The sequence below is a fragment of the Amia ocellicauda genome, chromosome 17, assembly GCF_036373705.1.
Source record: "Amia ocellicauda isolate fAmiCal2 chromosome 17, fAmiCal2.hap1, whole genome shotgun sequence".
Lineage (NCBI taxonomy): Eukaryota > Metazoa > Chordata > Actinopteri > Amiiformes > Amiidae > Amia > Amia ocellicauda.
Genome location: NC_089866.1, coordinates 17,697,823 through 17,720,100, shown reverse-complemented (window position 1 = coordinate 17,720,100; position 22,278 = coordinate 17,697,823). Strand labels below are relative to the sequence as shown.

Below are 22,278 nucleotides of genomic sequence, written 5' to 3'. Positions count from 1 at the left end.
ACTGCAAAAGCCACAGATGATGATTTAGGGTTGCTCGCAACATTAAAAAAAGAATCTTGATGCAGAATGTACCGTTGTTTTGAAGTACATTTTTTTGGACCCATACAGAACCCAGAACCGACCTTTTTCGGGACAGCCGACGCCTCGGACTCCAAGGTGCTGTCATAGTCATGCATCATGGCGATGTCAGAGCTGCTCTCGTCCATAACTTCCTGCATGCTGTTGATGCTGCTGCTTTGACTTCCTGTGCTCACAGAGGTACTGGGGATGGAGTGGTTACTACCAAGGCTGTTCATCTTGCAACTGGCTTGTTCGCTGTCCTGCAACAGAGTAGACAGGATAACAGCAACAAAGTCAGGGTCTTTAAAAAAGCACTATAAATAATACAAACTTCAAACAGATCCTTTAAAACTCTCTTGGCACATTGGTTTTTAACACAGTCCAGAGAGCTGAGATTCCAAGTTTCTATGAAAAAAAAAAAACATTTTGTGTGTGTATATTAACAAAAACATGAGGTTTAAATGTTATGCATTATGCCTATAATCTTAATTCCTAGGCTTTTGTGCTGTAGTTCTTCATTGTGTAAACTACCCATTACTATATAGTGGAATAATGGCCAGAAATTATCATCATCATCAAAACACCTTATAGGATTATTTCCCTCCAATTAAATGAAAGGATTTCTTACTTTGAAAGCTTGGTTATAGACCCAATACCTAATAATCTAGAAGGTAATCCAAATTTAAGACTTAACTAATATTTGTGTGTGTGAGTATATTAGTTTAATCAGTTAAATTTATGAAGCCACCCCAACAAATTCCACACTTTGCAGATGCAGCTAAAGAGCTTCTGAATTGGAGTTCGGTAGTGGTATTGCGGGATGTCATGGATTGTGAAATCACTTCCTGTTATTAGCTCTGGCTTCAGGAGTTTTGTAAACTATACTGTCTGCTGGCGTGGTGCAGCTTTTTCCTCGGCAGCGTGTGGAAGCCTCACCTCCTCTTCCTCCTGGGACTCCGTTAAGGGCCCATTGTGCTTCTCTTGATACAAGATCTTTTTCATTTTCCTGTACTGCAGGTTGTCAAGTTCCCGGACAGCATCTTTCGTTCTCTGGATGAGGTCGATCAACACCCTGGGAGGCCGATCGCGCCGAACAAAGTCATGCTTGAGGAGATCAAAGGGAAATCTATCAGCGACTAAATAACTTAAGCTCTGAACACACTGGAATTATGCAAGAAACTAGAACATAATTAAAGATGCGAAAGAGGTATTTCTCCTACCGCTAATCTCTTTAAATGCAGGCCTAGGAAAGACAGCTACCTATTCAAATGCACACACTGATTCAATCACACAGGGGTCATAAAAAACAAAAAATGTAATTATCTTCTATAGTCACGATCACTGTGCACCAGTGGTGTCTTCTAAACAGGTCATTTTTACACAATTAGTCATTTTAATTTAATCCGCTGGTACCATCTATCTGGAGGCAACTGATCATATATCAAGGTTTAAATGTTTTTTTGTATTTTTATTTTACTTGTCTGACTATCTCCCACAGGACAGGATTTCATTAATAGCTTTTTTTCATCCATAGAATGAATTTTCCTCATCATAAATGGGTAAAGTAAGCTTCATTTAATGCAAACAAGCAGCTTCTGTAGTTTACAGCTTTACTACAGTTTACTGTAGTTTTATTGTCCCTTCAGAAAAGCAGACGTATTTACTAGCAGGGGCACGGTTGATGAATTAGGCACCAAATGTTATTGCTGTATTGTTACTGTAGCTGCTAATTGTTATACTTAATTGTGTGGAGGCTACCTCACTCATTTAAGTCAGAAATAAAGGTCATTGTAAAGACTGAAGCCATTTAAAAAGAAAAAAATAACTTGTGCATGATGTTTCTTCTGTAAGCTTCCTAATAACCGAATGCAAAAAAAAAACACCTTCCTACAGGTTGTAGAGTTGGACTGAAGCTTACACTAGATGGCGCCTATGGTCTACTTAGTTGTGGATAAAATGTAGTAAGTGTGGTAAATACACTGTTGAAGAGATTTAATTTAACAGAAACAGATCATCCAGAATCAAACTAACACTCACTCCTTTATCTTCTGTATTTGAATTTAACCTAAAGAAATAATTGAAGAACACTCTCCTGCAGTTTGAAACTGCAGAGAGGAATTAATTTATTGGTACAACACAGAACAATTAGCTACTAGGTTTGATGATAAAGCTAAAACTGCCACTGTTGGCGATCTGGGTTTGCTTCCCCCATCGGTTGTGATCTGTCTATCTGTTAGGGTATTGTGATCCACCTCACAACCTTCTGGATCAACCCCTTCCAATCAGGTTGCCGTGCCACTCGCTCATAAGTGGGAAATCCATAGCCTGATCAGTGCACTACACTAGAAAGCCGTCCTGTGGACCAATAGATTGTGACTACCAAGAACATAAAACTATTAAAGATTATTAGGATTAGCAACTACAAACACAAAACCATTACACGTGCACAGCGCACACAGAGATTAGCTGCACAGCGAGTGGAGGCAGCATGGCCAGGCTTGGCATTTGTCTGGTGCTTACATCATTTCCAGGTGACAGTGACTAGAGGGTGGATAAATTGCAGGAATGCCATGAAGCCTATGAATCATATGTCTATATTTAACTGAATAGGGGAACTGAACAGGAAACGATTAGAAGACTAAGACAATAAACCAGGGCCGGGTCATAGAAGAAAACACATTGTTCTACAGTAGTGGTTTTCAAACCAGTCCTGCAGTACCCCCTGCCCTGCTGGTTTTTGTTCCAACCGAGGTCTAAATTGCTTAATTGAATCCTTAAATCGAACTAACAAAGCAATATAGCATTAAATTAAGTAAATAAGACCTCAATTGGAACAAGAAACAGCAGAGCAGGGGGTAAACCCAGGACCGGTTTGAAAACCACTGCTCTACAGAGTAGTAGATTTCAGACCCAAACTAAAGCATTCTTCGTAAAATGTAAAAGATGAAGTTCCACACATTTCAAATGAAACTTTAATTGGATCAGAGATGAAGTATTATACAGTATCAGCAACATTGGTACTTTCTTGATTGCTGTGATGGCACATTACATAGACTAATCATCTTCAATTCTGTACCAACAATCCTAAAATACAACCATCTCAATATTTAATAGATTGTTCATCGTTTCAGCATTAGAAATACCATAATTTTCCAAGGAACTTAGTCACACTTCCAACAGCAATAGAAAAGCTCTTACTCGTAACAACTCGGCAGATGACGGTCTGTCCTGAGGGATTTTCAGTAGGCAGTAATCAACAAAACTTCTGAAGGGATCAGACCTGGGAAGGAAATGTAAAAATGTAAAATGTAGACGTCACACCAAAAAGAAGGATTTTGATCACACAAAAAATTTTCTCACAGTTCTACAAAGCATATGCATCGTAAGGCCCAGTAGGTCAGTCACTTGATCCATGTTTTTGTAATTTTTTTAATTCTTCTGTAGCATTAAATTTGTGTGGACATTTGTGTGGACAGCAGGAATATGTCTGATCACTTATTCACACCTGCTTTTCAGTTTTAGATTCGTGGTCGGACTTTGGGGAGAAAAGAAATAAAACATTCTTCGTTTCCTGTGTTCTGTCCACACAAATTGTCGAGGCATGTCAATATGCCGCCACATCATGATTTCCGTTCCGTTTAATATTTTAAATACCACCCTTGAATGGATTAACATAAGCAGTGTTTTCTGGAACGCATCCAGACAAATATCTGTTGCTGTTTTACAGGCGAAAATGTTTATTCAATATAAAAACCATGATTGTAAAAATGTAAGACTAAAAAAAATATATATAATTAGTTTCATCAAAGCATATTTCATTAAAAAAAAAAAAAAAAAAAATTGAAGTAAAAATTTTCCTGGCACCGGAGTAAATATTACATAATATTTAAAGTTAACTACTTGGAATTTCAAACTAAAACCATGAATCAGAATCTAAACCTATGTTGCAACAATGTGGTGAAGAATGGAATATTCCAACCTTCCAGTCTTTTGATGCATTATGAATTCTAAAAGCAAGCCCAAACATTTTGCTTATTACAAATCAACCTGCAGTTGAAATCATGGCAAACAGCCACTGCCCCAGGAAGATGAACCAAAATTCCTCTTAAGCGCTCATTAAAGATGCTTTAGGGCCAAAAAAGTTGCCTCAGACTGGAAATTTACCATCTATGTCTAGCAAAAACTATCCTTTCAAAGCTACCTAGATAAGCGTCACATTTAATTCTAAAACACAATTCTTACATTTCCTCCATGCACTTGCAATTCCTAATGTGTCTTTAACATACGAGTAAAGTCAAAGCTTTAAATATGCAACACCTATTCTAATAAATTGTACGAGACATTTTAAAATGATGTTCTCAGGCACTTCAGTACAGAATGTAATTACACAACTTACCATTCACTGGACTGCAGTGTCGGGGAGTCGTTCTGGGCTATGTGATATAAGGCACTCATCGCATTCATGTTGAAAAGTGGAGGCTTGCGCTCGGCTATAGAAGTAGAAAGCAGATTTACGCCTCAGTCAAAAAGGTTGGCTAATCTCTTGTGTCATTGCTAAATTAACCAGATATTACTGTCATCATAATGTTATCCAATTATTGAAATCCCTTCTATAATCCACAACTTATTTACTACATGGTTCGAGATTCCGTGTTGACTTGCTTTTTGTTGTCAGTACTATCAGAATAGTTTATATTTTCAACTAATTTCCTACAATTTAAGTTTACAATGCCAAACAAAATAAAGAGGAAAAACATTGTTGTATTGACAAATAAACTGCCAATGAGATTTGGTCATTTTTGTATACAGTTTTGTATACTGGTTTAGTTCAATATCTGCAAAATGTAAAATGTAGTTCTCAGTAAGCAGGACTCACCCAGCTCTATGCATGTGATGCCAAGCGACCACACATCCACTTTCCCTTCGTACTGCCCTTCATCCATAGCAAGGATTACTTCTGGGGCCATCCTGTGACACAAACACTGACTTTAACATGGTCTGTTGATCTTCTACAAACAATTGTTGAAATTGTCCAGTGTGTAAGATATCTGGGCCAGCGTTTTATCCATACTTGCATCACAGAAAGAATGTTCATAATTTTGAAGAAATACTCTTGAAAAATGATGCAGGTATTCCCCCTCCCCTCCCCTCCCCTCCCTCTCACTCTCACTCCCTCCCTCCCTCCCCCTCCCACTCTCACTCTCACTCTCACTCTCACTCTCACTCTCACTCTCACTCAGGTGATTTGCTTAATTATTATTCGTTAGTATAATCATCTAGTTATTATCTGTGTTCCAACAAAGGCAATAACGTATTTGTTCTAGAGGTAAATTTAGGTATGTCAATATCTTAAAAGCATGTTTGTGTATTTTCATTCTTCCAAAGTACATTAGCTTTGTCGCTGGGACGGGCTTTCTGTGTGCTTACCAGTAAGGTGTTCCCACAAAAGAATTGGCAGGAGAAGCTATAGAAGCAGATCCAAAGTCCGCCAGTTTGACCTGGCCAGGCTCCGTCAGTAGAATATTTCCAGCTTTGACATCCCTAAAGAAGAGACAATAATTGAGAGCTTAAATATATTGATAGATATAAAAACATAAATTATACATTTCACACAAAAAAACAAACAAAAAAAAAACAGTTTCTCCGAGTTAAATTCTGAGATCAATTCATTGCACGAAGACAAGCAAGGTGGGGTTTTATTTCCTCCTGTGCCGCATTGTGGTGGCAGATTGCATTGAAATGTTACATTTAAACATCCAGTTTGTAAAAGATCCCTTCAGGGCATTACTTGTAACATGAACAATGCAAACTATTTCCAGGCTGTGCAGGGAAGAGCTAGCGAGATGTTTTGTCAAGACATCAGCTCACCTGTGAATCATATTATGGGAATGCAGGTAAGCCAGTCCTTGCAAGGCACCATGTGTAATGGCAGCAATTTCAACTTCTTGAAGTGGTTTCTTGTGAACTATGCGTGAAAAGAAAAACAACAAGGAATGAACTTATTCTAGCAATGAAAATGCCCACAAACAGAGGTCCTTAAAAGTATAAAGACCGCTTTAAGCACAGGCAGCTGATTTTAAAAGACTAGAATGTTCTTAGTGTAATTTCATGTGTCACGTCTCTCTGAAGCTTTACACCAAATACAAACATTTATTAGAACAGCTAATGCTGTCAAACACCTCACCACCTACACCATATCATGTTTGTGCTTCAGAAAATATTTGTTGAAATCAAAGTGGTCTACTTGTTCTCTTCCAAGCATATGGATGGATTCAAAATCATCAGCTTTTTAAGGAGACAAGCATGGCTTCCAAATTTCAGCAGCACGGTGAATATAAAGATTATTAGCTTATTTGCTCTATATGGTAGGCAGTTTCTAAAAATACTCACCCTCTAACAAATCTGAAGCTGAACCCAGGCAGTACTCCATAACCAGCTGAAAGGAATAAAGACCACAGCTGAGTAATCACGCTCACGCTTTCCTCTCTCAAGGGTCTGGGTCAGAGTGCATTTAGTCACAATGGAGATGAAAAGACGATTTGGACAGGCATAGTTTTTAAGACCGTTACATTTTTTTTTAATTTTTCTTTTAAGAATTAAAGTCATGATAAAAGTACACTATCATATGATGGAGTCAATTGATCATAGCCTGACAAAAGTGGAGTTTGTATGGTATTTTCTATCCAAAATTAAATTAAATTAAAAGCAGAATGGTCAGCGTGGGGAATTAAAGTAAAAATAATCTCTTCTGGGGGATTATCGTCGGTTTACACCAACAGCCCAGATCTTTGTTTGACAAAATACAATGCAAATTATACTTGGGAGTAAAACCCTGGATAGACACAGCTCTGCTTTGACCAGGTGAGCTACCACATGGTGAAAACAACTCACCCAGGCAGTGTTGTCTTTCAGGTAGCAGCCTTTATATTCGATGGTGTTTGGGTGTCGCAGCTCTCCCAAAAACTTGACTTCTTTAATGATGTCCTGCCATTTCTGAAAGTGAACAGAAAATAATGTTTTATGCATGAAATCACAGTCATGCACAATCAATCACAGCTTGCAGGCGTGGATTTAAATAGTCTGACCCAAGTATAAGACATCACAAGACATAAGACATCACAATTAAAGAGGTTCCAAGAAAACAAGAAGGCCAAGCGTACTTAGTAGGAACAGCCAAGACTTGACTTGATTATTTTAAACACTTTGGAATACTTCTAAAAATGTTTTTAATATGATCATGTGCTTTTATAAGTGTATTCCGTTTCCAATTCTGTTTTTCAGATTTTCCAGCTACCCCTTTTAACTCACCTCTGTCGTTTGCTTCCCATTGTAGGACATCTTTTTGATGGCGACCACCTCATTTGAGTGAGAATTTCTGGCCTGTAACAACACATTCAGAGGGTTATCGGCACACAGGGGCTACGATCAGCTCACCTGCCACAATCTCTTTAACCACGGCCATCCCTCTGGTCCTTAGACTACAGGATGCGTTTAATCGTCCCCAGCCTCAACAGATGGCTGTGCTGTTAACACTGCAAACAGCTGTCTTACAGAACATCTTTTTGACCCATACATCTGGAGAGTAAATATGACCTACTAGAGGGCAGAGGATTTGTGCCAAGGGAATCTGGCTTTACTACCGATTTGTGAATCTGTGAGCAAAGGACTGAGCAGCTTTGTGTATTAGATTAACAAGCAGCTAAAGGCACAGGTTTTTACAAAAAGGAAGAAATAAGTATTGAGGAAGTGTGGTGTATTATTAAAGTAAAAGGAAATTATTTGCAAGTTAAACTTCCTAAATGGAAAGATTTAAATGCCATATACAGAAAATATTTTAGCTAGATGGAAGCACATGCATTAGAAGATACCAATCAGTCTTTAAAGGTCATTTCTAATGCTATGTAGATCAAGATACTTTTAAAAAGCATTTCAGTGTAACTGCTCTTTCTCACCAAATTAGCTGCTACAACAAATTATATCCTGGTGCACATTCTTATTCAAATGGAAGGGAAAAGGCGGTCACGTTCAGTCACAATTAAGAGCTTCGATCTTATCTTCTGCATTCCTGCTTTGCACTCGTTTGCTCTTTACAAAAAAACAATAATGCACAGCTAAATATATGACCCGTGTTAGTTCATCAATTATTATGTTAAAATTATGTGAACGTGGTGGCCAAGCAGGAAAAAAAGCAAGACGTTCAGGGTGCATTTGTGAGTTACACAAGGCCCAGCTCACTTTCATGAGGGGGTTTTCAGCCATCCACATCATAAAAAATGTGCACGGTCACAAGCACTCATACAGTCGATTTAAAGGCAAGGCTTCCTTTACTCACAAAGTAAACCGCCCCAAAACTTCCATGGCCAATTTCATGTAATTCACAGAAGAGTTCCTCTGGGTCCTCCTTAAAGAAGAGGTCAGCAAGCTCGGGGTCCTTCGGTACTCCTTTCCGCGTCGACGATGGCATTATGACCAAAACACTACCTTGGATATCCAATCAGTTTTTTCCTTCATTGACAAAACTGGCATTGACAATCAGTACCTATACATATAAAAAAATAAACCATTACATTAGGTAAAAAAAAAACATGCACTGATAAATGACAAAATCTCTCCAACATCCCTTGCATCACAGAATTAGGACTGTTCTCTTACAGTATCCATTATTTATTATTATTCCCCCTGACAAATCAATGATTCCCACGGCTTTTGTGCTACACATGCCAAATCTTGTGCAGTGACTCTACTTGATACCTAGTAGGTCATGGCAAAAACTCTGACAGCCCATATGTAATAAAATTAGTCTTCAAGTGACACCACGCAGAGTTCTGTTCCCTTGCTGGATTATTATCATTATTGCTACGCCAGATATATGAAACTTTGTATAGTGATTTTGGCTTCATAAACAATAGGTTTGTCTGTGATTTTGGATGCAGTATCATCCAAAATGATTGAGTTATAATGGCTTAAGATGCAATTCACAAAGCACAATTCAGAAAACTCTCCCACAATGCTGCTCACTCAAATACCTTTACTACATAGGTCTAATACTTTATATGCTACCCTACTGAACAGTCACCCAAGTGTGCAATACACACTTAATTACACCCCTTGTGCAGACCGTGTTGCAGTCATAGCCAATTTTGTAACCCCTGGACCAGACGCTAACTGTTGCCATTATTAAAGTTCAAACAGGGGCATCTCCAAATAACTAATTTTAGGAGCGTCTTCCACAAGATACCGTGCCCTTCAAAAGCACTGCTGGGCTTTCCTAGCACACTGTACAGAGGTCAACCATCTTAAAACACTATAGAGACAAACAAAAGCAAGACTATATTGAGTATAGCAGTATAAGCTTCGGTTTTAGAACATTAGAGTGTATGGCTGTATTTAAAGTATGATTATACATAAGGGTTTTATCCTTATGCTACATAATATCAAATTGTAACCTACATACCTACTTTTTTCAGGTATATGCATTTTTTTCTTTTAAACATTCAGATTAAATTGGGCAGGTTTCTAGTGAAAACTCAGAAGGTGAAATAATACTGCTAACTTAATCTGTAACATAATATTTCTTCAGGTTTTTTTCTTTGCCAGACCGCAATGACAAATGGACAGGAGGTCATGGGACACAAGCACATTGTCTGGACACATTGCTCATATCTATGGCTCACAAGGGCTGGCAGAGTGTGTAACACAGCAACTGGTACCTGCTTGATGACTCACAGTCCAGCTGTTAGAGTAGACAGCGCAGTTGTCCAAACTAAGGGCAAAAGTATTTTGCATTTTGGTGGTTCAGTCACACATGTACCAGATGTAACTCAACTGGAATTTGGAAGTGACTATTTCTCCCAAAAATCCACTCATGCACACATTCCATTTTATACAGTAGATGCAAGCAAACATGCAGTGTTTTCTCCGAGTCTAATGTTAATGGTAAAACAGGCATTTCTCTTCTATTTTAATCTTCAAGCATAACTGCTCCAGGGCTCAGAGCAGTGCACTATGCAGTGCACTATGGGAAATGCAGGCAGTTGGAAGGCAAAGGATTGCTAGCGAGATCAACCAGGGGACAACGTCTTGACGTGACAGTCCAAAGATATTCCTGGTATGTTTCCTTAAAATTTGGAATGCATTAATATGGCCTGTTGTGACTGACTCAAAGACAAACCATCTCATTATTTAAAAGAGAGCTTCAGTGGTCATATTTTAAATTCCAGTAAAAATGCAGTAATCACTATTACAAAACAAAGACAAAGTCCAAAAAGCAAGTTGACGTTCAGATGTGAAAGTGTCTCACTAAAATTCCTTAACACTGAAAAAAAAAACAATTACATACAATCTACAGTTGGAAAAACGCTCACCATAAACACTTAAACATGTATAATTTCCTAGCAGAGGTTACAAATATAGTGTCTTTATTCCATTTGAATATACATGTTAGCTTCTACATCAATTACTTAACACTTTCCCTGTGGAAACCATTTTCAGTTACGCTGGCTCTCTCAAACTGACGGAGATTTATTAAAGTAACTAGAAAACGATGTCCATAGTTCTGTTCCGGAAAAAAATGTCCGAAGTTCATGTCCTGAATTGTATCCATTCGAGTGATTAGATGATTAGACCAATCTCAAATCATTCCTTCACCGTGGACTGTGATACACTACCAATACCTGATAAGGCAGATAACACAAATGAATCACCGCAACATAACATCACAGGATGCATACCCTAACTAGCGGTTTTGTTTAACGAAAAAGCCTCTGGATGGCTTGCTCTTGCATCATACAGAGTTTTGCACGTTGAGCTAAAATATCGAGCAACCATTTCAAATAAAACATGACATAAGTGCTTGCTCAAACTGGATTTTTTTTCCCTAGATAAAAAGACAGAAAAATAAAAAAAGAGAACCGTTATGTTTCAGCAGTGAAGCAGAGATTTCAAAGAAAAAATAAATTAGGATAAAAAAAGAAAGAAGAAAAAAAGGTCACACTGAAATGTAGTGCAGAAGACAACACTCAAGAAGTCACATGTCGACTCCAGGGAATCATCCCTCCTTTTTTCATTCCTTCTGAATTAATGAAATGATGCAATAAAGGAATGTTTTGCTGTAACTGAACAGCTATGATTTTCCTGCCATCCAGAATAATGTAAATACCCCCCCATCACAAATAAAACCTACTAATATTATATTTATAATTTAAAACTATTAGCATAGAAAATTAGACTAATTTACTACAAAGTGCACAAGGTAATCGCTAAGCTACATTAAGGCTGTCAGGCCAAACGTTGCATACTGTTTGCATTATTTCCTATGCTGTACTGTCCCCAAAGAAACTGCACTCACATTATTAATTTATTTTTCCAAATGTATTCGTATGAAACAGCCTATCAAGGATCTAAATAATACATTGTATACACACAGAGGTCAGGGGGTTCCAGAGATGGAGGGACCACCTCCATATCGATTGCATCTAGCGATTCATCCTTGCATGTAAAATAAAGTGGTATAATATTGAATAAAATAGCATAAAAATGCAGCCGTTATCAGAGACACACCAAAAAAAGGTTCTTTGCTCAGATTTCAATCAGTTCATTTTTAACTCCCACTCTGATTATAAAAAAAAAAACATTAGCTGAAGGCTGATCTGTTCTATTTTAGAGATTTAAAAAATATTAATCAGAACAAGCTGTTCATTACAACTGTATTACATTTAACAGCTGCCTAATCAATTAATAAGTGTACAGTTATTCAAAAACGCAAACTAGGCTTCGCATTATTAAAAAAAGAAAAAAAAATGGCGGTAGAAAGCCATTTTATCAGTTCAGCTGCATTGTGCCAATAAATTGGCTAAAAATATCATAACGTCACACACAACAGATATTTTACCCTGTCCATAAGCATCAAGGGAATAGTTTTTGGTTAGTAAAATGATGAAGGAAATCTCAGGGTGAGATCTTATAGAATGTTTCATATGAAGGTTTCAGTACAGCTTTAGACAAAATGAAGTTGCCCTCCTAATGCCTTGTGAAATACATAAACTTTACTTCAAACCTAAACAGGCATCAAATGACTCAGCATCCCAGATCGCCCATGGCAACATATACCACAGAACTGGAGCATGCTGCAGCAGGAAGATGCTTAACCATTCTTTTAATTTTATTTTCACTTCAAATGATCGCTGTACAACATACTTTAAAATATTTAAAAGGAGGCACAGAAGGAAAAACATTTGCAGGAATTCTTGACTTTTTCAAATGTCACGACAAATGCAAATGGAAAAACAGAGAAAAACAAAGCTGGAAATAAAGATTTTAAACGGTGGCATACAGATGCAGGATTTAGTGACTTAAACTGCAGATGCAATGAGTTAAATATAAGAATGAAATACCTTTATGATTCTCTTAAAAATTAAGGCCAAATTCAACTCCAAAAACAATTCCAAAACATTCAAAATTTGAATGTGTCTGCATGAAGTGGCATAGAAGTCAAACACTGATAACCAGTATAGATATTTTAAGTCTCGCTTATGCAGAGTTTAAAGATGATAAAGGTGATAAAATGTGATCTGCATACATTTTTTATTACCAGGAAGTAATGGAGAGTAAAAACAGCATGTGCTGGCATCTGGTTGAAATACCACATTCTATGGTTTTAAACACAAAATAAATAAATGTGCTATACCTTTAAAATGTGCATCATGTCACTTTCCAGGTCTAGTTTGGATTCATTTTGGCCGCCTTCTCCATGTCTGAGGTACAGTGCTTATGAAAAACTGTGAAAAGATGGAGAAAGGTATAAGAAAAAAAATAAACATGACCAACACCGAGGTTGCAGTCACACGTTCTAGGTTTATAATTAGGGAAAAATGTGTTAATGCAAATTAGGCACCGTGCAAAACTTTAATTGGGCTTCTGGAAGACAAAGAAAACAAAAATGGGGAACGACCTGTAAAATAACGCAAACAAACGCAAAGAACAAAAATTGCCTGTTCAGATTTGCAACACTTATTTGTGGAAATTAACTATGCTCTTTTTAACCAAAGTTATGTTCGGAGATAAAGAGGACAGTAGACCTAAACCTTGTCAAGCACAGAAAGAAAGCAAGCTGTGTTTTATGACTATTTATGGCATCAATACTGGTTTGTGTGAGTATGAATGCCTGCTGGTGGGACAGAAACACTATATAAATGTATAATAAGAATCAAAGGGCCTGTTATACCCTTTCCCCATCTTCACAGTGATCCGTCTCTGCTTCAGAATAAACTAAAGGTCTCTTACCTTCCCCTGAAGGCCCCAGTTCTGGTACCAAACATGTCATTATCATAATAAAAGAAGACTGGAATGTATATTGCAGGATTGTTTTAATATTCGTGAATATTTTATGACCAAGTGTGTGAAGCTGATGAGCTTCTACAGAATGATTTGATAGGGGACTACTCCAGTGCATAAGCCATTTCGGGTAACAAACAGCACAGAATTGCCCGTTTTCTATTTTTTTTTCTTTTAAATAAAATCTGTTTCACTTGGTTATATTTGTAACTCCTTTCATAGCCAAGAGCTCAACAGAGACGTTTATTTACACAGAAACTAACAAGATGATTAATTTTAAACAGCAAGGTCAAAATGTGTTCAAAGCACTGTTACAGTGAAAAGCCATCGGTGCCAGTCAAGCATTTGATAAATTATTCAACTTTTTGATAATATTAAGCTGATTTTTGCAGTCGGACTCCAAAAATTAATTGGAATGGAGGACGACTAAAGCCTTCATGTCATAGTGTTGTATTGCGCTTTCAGATTTGGGGCGAATTCATGCACTGAGGTGTGAAAGCGAACATTTTGATCCACATCCGACTGTACGCATTAAGTATTACAAATGACAATGGGAATTTTAACTTGAAGGGTAACATGCTAAAGAGCAAATTTGGGGAAATGTTATATGCAATAGTCATAAGGATTATAATACATTTAGCAGAGCTCCAGAAGAGGTAAATTGTACTTAAGGTCATGAAAACACAATATGGGGCTTACGATTGGCTCATATCATGAAAACCTACATTCTTAAGCAGCATGGTGCTATAGCCTGCAGGTTGCCATTTCAAATTCAGGCTATGCCACCAGCTAACTGTGCTCAGGCGTTTCAAGGGGGAATCACAATTGACAAAGCACAAATCAATTAATATTAATATTATTATTATTATTATTATTTGGTTTAGGGATCTTCAGTTGACTATAGATCAGTGACCCTTCATCCTCACTCACACACCAAAGCCCTGGTGTTTTGCATTGCAGACTTGCACAGCTTTTGATTTGATAGTGCGTGTTCCGTTTATTTTTTAACTCTCTTGCGAATGTATGGACTGTAGTTAGATCAAACATTAATTTGGCTGTTCCATATTGGTGGTGGAGGCTAATAACACCTACAAGATGAGGAATGTAAACACCCTCATTGAAGAATAGAATGAAATGCAAATAATAAAAGAGAAAAAAACAATGAGCTTTTATGCTGCTACTGGAAATCACAGAATAAGTTTATGAGTGGCTGATTGCAGGGATATGTACCAGCTACCCTGATGTACTTCTTAATCTAATGTGTTTCAACTGAGTAATTCACTGTAACGAGAGAGAGAGAGAGAGAGAGATGGAAAAAAAAGATAAAAGCTTGTACTGGGAAGCACAGGAAGAATTTTCACATGTGTCTATAAAACATTCATAGAATCATATAATTAACAATATTTTTCTGTGAAGGCTGGCATTCATTTAACTGTTTTCAGATCAGATGGAGAGAGTAGTAATAGGGAATGTAGTACTACAATTCATTTTTAAAATAGGTTTCAGATATGCTACATATTCAAATAATTACTCTGTGACAATGTTCTGATTTCAAAACAGGAGGCTTTAGAATCCACCAGCATTAGGTAAACTAGAATAGCAAATAAAGAAAGAAAGCAAATAAAACTGCAAGGCCTTTCAAGCTGCTATGCTCAGAAAAATATTCCTCCCAAACAGAAACAAAGAGAAACACGTACAGGAAAAATCAATAAGATACCGTGCGTAGGTGAAAGGACCAACAATCAATCAGTTTAGGGGTTCATTACATGATTTTCCACAACAACTGCATTCAATGCTGTTTAACGGCTGCTTGCATACAAATCTTTAAAAGCTTAAGTATTCACTACATTTATACATTTTTCCCTTGACTCTGGTATTAAATAAAACATTAAGGTGGTTTAGGGTAATAACCATAAACTCACAGAAATACTTAAAAGGGGTAAACTAAGGTAAAAATGTATTTAAGGTGTTTAATGGCCACTGGGGTTGATTTCAAGGCGTTCCATTGGAAGGAAACTCAGACTGGAAAATGTTGCTGTGATTTACCTCAGGCAAAACAGCCTTTCGGAACAGGATGAGAACATGCAAACATGTTATAATCTTCATTGCATTGCAGACCACCACTGTCCAGGGGTAACACTTCTGAACAGAAAAGCTGCATTTGCAGAACAAAATTATACTAGTTTGCCCTTAAATGCAATACTGTTAAAGGCAATCCTAATAGATATGCTCACAAAGGCTCTCTTAAATAGATTAAATACTGACAACACATAATACTGAAAATACTACAGGCATTCTGTGCATCGCAATTACATATTTTCTTCTTCTTTTTCTGGTTATTATTATTTTGGCTAAAGCACTGCCCTTACAATATACAGAACCGACGGGATACTCCAGTAATTTGTGGAACATTCAATCAATCAGGGTTCTTTTCTATACAACATGCTTTAGTCATTTTCCCCAGGAGGATAAAATCAGTACTCTCCACCCCAGGGCTTGTGCTAACCTAGATTTTACTTTCCAACTTGGTAGACAAATACATTTTACATAAGCCTTGCATAATTACAAATATATAGTTTACCTGAAGACAATGCATTACACAGACGCTTTGTCGGATACACATTGCCATTATATAACTCTGGCCGTAAAGCTATAGATTGATAGAGTATCAACATTATAATTCCCATTCATTGTACTGAGATATACGCTACAATTCTATTCACACATTGCCAGCTGTGAGTAAATCTATTCAAATTATTAGAAAATATTATGTCTGGGCTGAAAAAGCACCCAAAAGGGGATGTACAAACCTCATGTAAATGGCTGGATTTATGATGGCTGGATTACCTATGGCAGAGCGATATCCTCAACCGAACCTTTGTGTCACTTGTTGTGCCCGTCAAACTAGGTCTGCAGACAGAATTAATATGGCACATGGCACATATCCTCACTGTGACTGAAGCTGTAAAAGAATGTCATGTTCTTTGATAGAAATAAATACTAGAGCCAAGCCCGTGGAAAAGCAGCATACTGGGTCAAATTTACAAAGGTTAAGTATTATTAGGAGCATCATTAATTACTATAATAATGAACAGGGATATGTTTTTTTTAAGCATTAAATACTATTTTACATTATACACCGATGAGCCATAACATTATGACCACTGACAGGTGAAGTGAATAACACTGATAATCTCGTTATCATGGCACCTGTCAGTGGGTGGGATATATTAGGCAGCAAGTGAACAGTTTGTCCTCAAAGTTGATGTGTTAGAAGCACGAACAATGGGCAAGCGTAAGGATCTGAGCGACTTTGACAAGGGCCAAATTGTGATGGCTAGACGACTGGGTCAGAGCATCTCCAAAACTGCAGCTCTTGTGGGGTGTTCCCGGTCTGCAGTGGTCAGTACCGATCAAAAGTGCTCCAAAGAAGGAAAAGCGGTGAACCGGCGACAGGGTCATGGGCGGCCAAGGCTCATTGATGCACGTGGGGAGCGAAGGCTGGCCTGTGTGGTCCGATCCAACAGACGAGCTACTGTAGCTCAAATTGCTGAAAAAAAAGTGAATGCTGGTTCTGATAGAAAGGTGTCAGAACACACAGTGCATCGCAGTTTGTTGCGTATGGGGCTGTGTAGCCGCAGACCAGTCAGGGTGCCCATGCTGACCCCTGTCCACTGCCGAAAGCGCCTACAATGGGCACGTGAGCATCAGAAATGGACTACGGAGCAATGGAAGAAGGTGGCCTGGTCTGATGAATCACGAGTTCAAGGTGCCTCCAAATTCCCCAGATCTCAATCCAATCAAGCATCTGTGGGATGTGCTGGACAAACAAGTCCGATCCATGGAGGCCCCACCTCAACTTACAGGTCTTAAAGGATCTGCTGCTAACGTCTTGGTGCCAGATGCCACAGCACACCTTCAGAGGTCTAGTGGAGTCCATGCCTTGATGGGTCAGGGCTGTTTTGGCGGCAAAAGCGGGACCTACACAATATTAGGCAGGTGGTCATAATGTTATAGCTAATCGGTGTATATCCTTATCTATTTTATATTGCATGCCAGTAAAAATCTACATTTAGTTACAATCACAAGTTGCACATTTTTTGTGTGGTCCACATTTCTATTTCTTAGACAAACTGGACCACAAACATCAATAACCTGCCAAAATTTAAGGAAATAAGATTCTATGGCCAATAATGAGCATTTGTTATCTCTGTTAACTCAAATTATATAATCTTGAGAAGTCCCCCTCTTTTCTAGGTATTGATCCTAAACAAAATACAGCTTTCACTAAAAATTCTACATAGTTTGACACCATTTGAACACCAAATTCACAATGTATTCTGCTCACACTGAACTATTACATCCAGTTTTACAATTGCTAAGATGAAAAACAGTGTTCCCTACTCATTAATAAACTACATATTAAGGTAAAACAGTTTAAACTGCTGCACCATTAAAACTAAAGCTCTAAGGTCTCATTCAACTCTGTGAGTCTTTGCTGAAATGTACACTACAGTTGCCTGTTTTCAGGATGTCGGTTACAAAAATAATCAGGGAGTCTAATCCTTAAATTATAATGATTAAAATCCTCATCTTTGCAGCAGAGGTGATCCGGGATTGAATAGAACAATAAGGCTGGGCAGCAGGCACAGATTTGTAATAGTACATGAGCAGGTTAATTATGGGCTCATCGCAAAAGCATTGCAGGTGTGCTGATCTGCAGGAAATAAAGGAATGATGTTGACAGTCACTTGACAGTAGAGGAGACGCCTCTCAGAGCTACGCAGGTCTCGCTGTGAGCATCACTGCAGGAAACTGGCAGATCATACGAGTTCACGTTCTGATACGCCATGGTCCTGACCTCATTTGAATTAACGATAACCCCTGGTCAGTTCATGGCATGGCTGATTCTCATTCCAAAAAAGCTCCCAAATAGCACAGAATACTACTGAATCAAAACTGTGTTTAACAGTAAGCTACACTGGTCTGCAAATACATTCCCGTGTTGTGATCTAAATAAAATCTGGTCCGGGAAGTGTCTTTGTTGAGGTTATATTTTAGCAATCAGTGAGTTTGTGTGTGTGTTATTGTCTCCGGTTTCTATTAATCTTACAAGGCTGTTATCTTTAAAAACGATGAGACCAATAGAAACAATGACAAGGTAGCACTTTATCTACAGAAAGTAATGAGTCCTCCACTGGCTGTAGTCTGTGCAAGTTTCCACTTTAAAATGTAAATGTATGAAAATAGTTTCCACGCTGGTCCTTTGGAAACGCACACACCACTGTGCTCTGGATAAAGAACAGGCCTGAGAGCCGAGGCTACAATAAATTGAACTGGATTCACAATTAGTGCAGAAGGAAGATTAATGAAAGCCTGCTCAGTTTAAACAGCATCGAAAACAGACCCAACATGCTACAAATGCCAGAAAGGCTTTGTGACATTAGATGCTAAATAGGGCAAATTAAAAGATATCTAAGTGTTATTAATTCTGTTTCAGCAGTCAGTGAGAATACATACTACAATTTCTTGTACAATTGAAACAGTAAGAGCAAGAACATATATTTATACATATATATATATATATATATATGTGTATATATATGTGTATATATATATATATATACACTCACCTAAAGGATTATTAGGAACACCATACTAATACTGTGTTTGACCCCCTTTCGCCTTCAGAACTGCCTTAATTCTACGTGGCATTGATTCAACAAGGTGCTGAAAGCATTCTTTAGAAATGTTGGCCCATATTGATAGGATAGCATCTTGCAGTTGATGGAGATTTGTGGGATGCACATCCAGGGCATGAAGCTCCCGTTCCACCACATCCCAAAGATGCTCTATTGGGTTGAGATCTAGTGACTGTGGGGGCCAGTTTAGTACAGTGAACTCATTGTCATGTTCAAGAAACCAATTTGAAATGATTCGACCTTTGTGATATGGTGCATTATCCTGCTGGAAGTAGCCATCAGAGGATGGGTACATGGTGGTCATAAAGGGATGGACATGGTCAGAAACAATGCTCAGGTAGGCCGTGGCATTTAAACGATGCCCAATTGGCACTAAGGGGCCTAAAGTGTGCCAAGACAACATCCCCCACACCATTACACCACCACCACCAGCCTGCACAGTGGTAACAAGGCATGATGGATCCATGTTCTCATTCTGTTTACGCCAAATTCTGACTCTACCATCTGAATGTCTCAACAGAAATCGAGACTCATCAGACCAGGCAACATTTTTCCAGTCTTCAACTGTCCAATTTTGGTGAGCTTGTGCAAATTGTAGCCTCTTTTTCCTATTTGTAGTGGAGATGAGTGGTACCCGGTGGGGTCTTCTGCTGTTGTAGCCCATCCGCCTCAAGGTTGTACGTGTTGTGGCTTCACAAATGCTTTGCTGCATACCTCGGTTGTAACGAGTGGTTATTTCAGTCAAAGTTGCTCTTCTATCAGCTTGAATCAGTCGGCCCATTCTCCTCTGACCTCTAGCATCAACAAGGCATTTTCGCCCCCACAGGACTGCCGCATACTGGATGTTTTTCCCTTTTCACACCATTCTTTGTAAACCCTAGAAATGGTTGTCCGTGAAAATCCCAGTAACTGAGCAGATTGTGAAATACTCAGACCGGCCCGTCTGGCACCAACAACCATGCCACGCTCAAAATTGCTTAAATCACCTTTCTTTCCCATTCAGACATTCAGTTTGGAGTTCAGGAGATTGTCTTGACCAGGACCACACCCCTAAATGCATTGAAGCAACTGCCATGTGATTGGTTGGTTAGATAATTGCATTAATGAGAAATTGAACAGGTGTTCCTAATAATCCTTTAGGTGAGTGTATATATATATAGTATAAATGACACATAAGAACATGTGATTTAGGATTTGATTTGAATAAGTACTGTTGAACATTTAATTGTGTCCTTTAGTTTAACAAAATACTGCACCATTCATTTTCATTTGATCTCCACCTCTTCAAAGTCCACAAGGTTTCTGACATTAAAATGTACAACCTGGGCCAAAAATAGCAGCTCTCAAAACAAGAAATTAGTTTAAACAGGAGAGTGTAAATGACACAGGAAATGAATTGGTTATCTACCACGCTTCCCCATTATATGATTCTACTACACTTTTGCTTTGAGACTGAATAATATATCAACGAGATAAAAGTTAAGTTAATTATGCTACATTGTAAATGTAAGCCAAGTCTAACAACAACACTAAATCACCTGAACCTTACTGGAAGTGTCTAATACATTTATTTTCTTTGCAATTTCCCAAAAAAAGATACATCTTCATGACGGGTATCTGAGTCATTTCCTCTCGTCAATATATATTTTTTTATGGACTGATGTTAGAAATTACGCACATGTACACTTGGGTCTTACACAATCATTCCACTAAAAGTAAGCTATAAAATACCATGTGATACATAGTGAGAATTTAGAGAATTACCATATTTCAGTTACAACACATTCTTTAAATGATCAACGCTTCTACAGGAGTACTACATGTTTTAGTATCTCATCCTATGTGCCTTGAGGAAACAAAGCCCACTAATAAAAAAAGAAGCATGAGGTTTTAATTTAATTCTAATGAAGGATGTTATAGGGGTAATGACATAATATAAAACACCATCAGCACCAACAAAACAACACCAACAAAATGCATGGTTGATTGCATGTGAACTGTGGTTGAGATTCCCCCAACTCTAACACACTTCACAATTATGCAAACAGCCGTGTAACGCACGATTAAGAAAACAGATATCACATGCTGGTAAGCTTTCAAAAGTTTTAAGAGTAAACCGGAGTATCAGCAGATATATATATTTTTTTGGCATAAGATCAGATTTTTTTTCTAATGCATAAAGTAAAACAAACAGCTTGCATTTCCCACAATAAATATTTGCTTTCACTAGGTAAGACTGATTAAACTGACTGAGGCAGACGTTTCCAGCAGACCACACAGTGCTATATGTACAGTGAAGGCAGCCCACCTTGTCATTTTTCTTATGTGCGTAGAAATTGTCATTTCCATAAGCCTAACTCTGCCGCGCTTCAGCGTTCCCTCTGGCTACTGAACTTAGCCTACAGCGGCTATTAAGAAATGGACTGGATGTAACTGTCAGCATTGATGCATTACTCACAATATCTCCTTCAGACTTGTAACAGTGCTGTGTGGCTAATTTCGTACTGCAGTCTTCAGGGTGGCTTTTGTAATCTCTTGAGATAGACTGTTGATCTGTTTATGGCGAGTGGTCTGGGAGACTTCTTAATGTAAGCTATTGTACAGTTCAAAAGGATTAACTCTTGCCTTTACTTTGAGCTCTCCCTGCATGTTGCTCATAAATAATGAATACAGAAAATCTCCACTGTATGATAAATAATGTAAACAAAGCAAAATTATGATCGAACAACAGTATTAAAAAAATAACAGCAGCACAGTGGGCTTCTGTCAATAGGAAACCTGGCATGTACATTAGTGAGCTAATTTATATGGTATCTCTGCAAACAGGGCCTGGTTTATTGGAATAAACCCATAAAAAGATAAATAGATGCTCTGTGAGAGGGGAAGACCTTTCTCAATAGGACTGTTACACCAGGAAACGATTATAGCCGAGTCAGGTCAGAAGTCCTCCATAAAAGGCATGATAGAGGAGATGAATAACTCAGTGCAGTTGGACGGCACATCTGTTAGAGTCTGCTTAAAGATGGCCTACAGTGGAGCAGGGAATACAGTTTTCATCGGGTCACAGTTGAATCGGCCCATTGTGGCGCCACATCTCCGGCACTTCAAATTCAAAAGTGGTTCACAGTCCTTTTCTTCAATAAAGGATATCAGAAATGCCACCTTTTTGCATTTGTTATTTATA

The 22,278-nt window shown here is 38.1% G+C and overlaps 1 protein-coding gene across 6 annotated transcripts in view; it reads right to left on the bottom strand.

Moving 5' to 3' along the window:
* taok3a (TAO kinase 3a) overlaps nt 1–22,278 on the bottom strand; it is a 43,265-nt gene that overhangs the window by 14,530 nt on the left and 6,457 nt on the right. For 5 of the 6 annotated variants that reach the window (XM_066689369.1, XM_066689370.1, XM_066689371.1 and 2 more), the window contains 12 exons: nt 12,746–12,836; nt 8,393–8,599; nt 7,369–7,440; nt 6,952–7,053; nt 6,451–6,496; nt 5,929–6,025; nt 5,488–5,601; nt 4,937–5,028; nt 4,457–4,550; nt 3,259–3,340; nt 997–1,164; nt 123–320 (listed from right to left, as the gene is read on the bottom strand). In XM_066689369.1, coding sequence (XP_066545466.1) covers nt 123–320; nt 997–1,164; nt 3,259–3,340; nt 4,457–4,550; nt 4,937–5,028; nt 5,488–5,601; nt 5,929–6,025; nt 6,451–6,496; nt 6,952–7,053; nt 7,369–7,440; nt 8,393–8,524 — 1,197 coding nt within the window. In that variant the 5' untranslated portion in view covers nt 8,525–8,599; nt 12,746–12,836. The remainder of the gene's footprint in view (nt 1–122; nt 321–996; nt 1,165–3,258; nt 3,341–4,456; nt 4,551–4,936; nt 5,029–5,487; nt 5,602–5,928; nt 6,026–6,450; nt 6,497–6,951; nt 7,054–7,368; nt 7,441–8,392; nt 8,600–12,745; nt 12,837–22,278) is intronic. The other variant, XM_066689372.1, reaches the window with a different exon arrangement.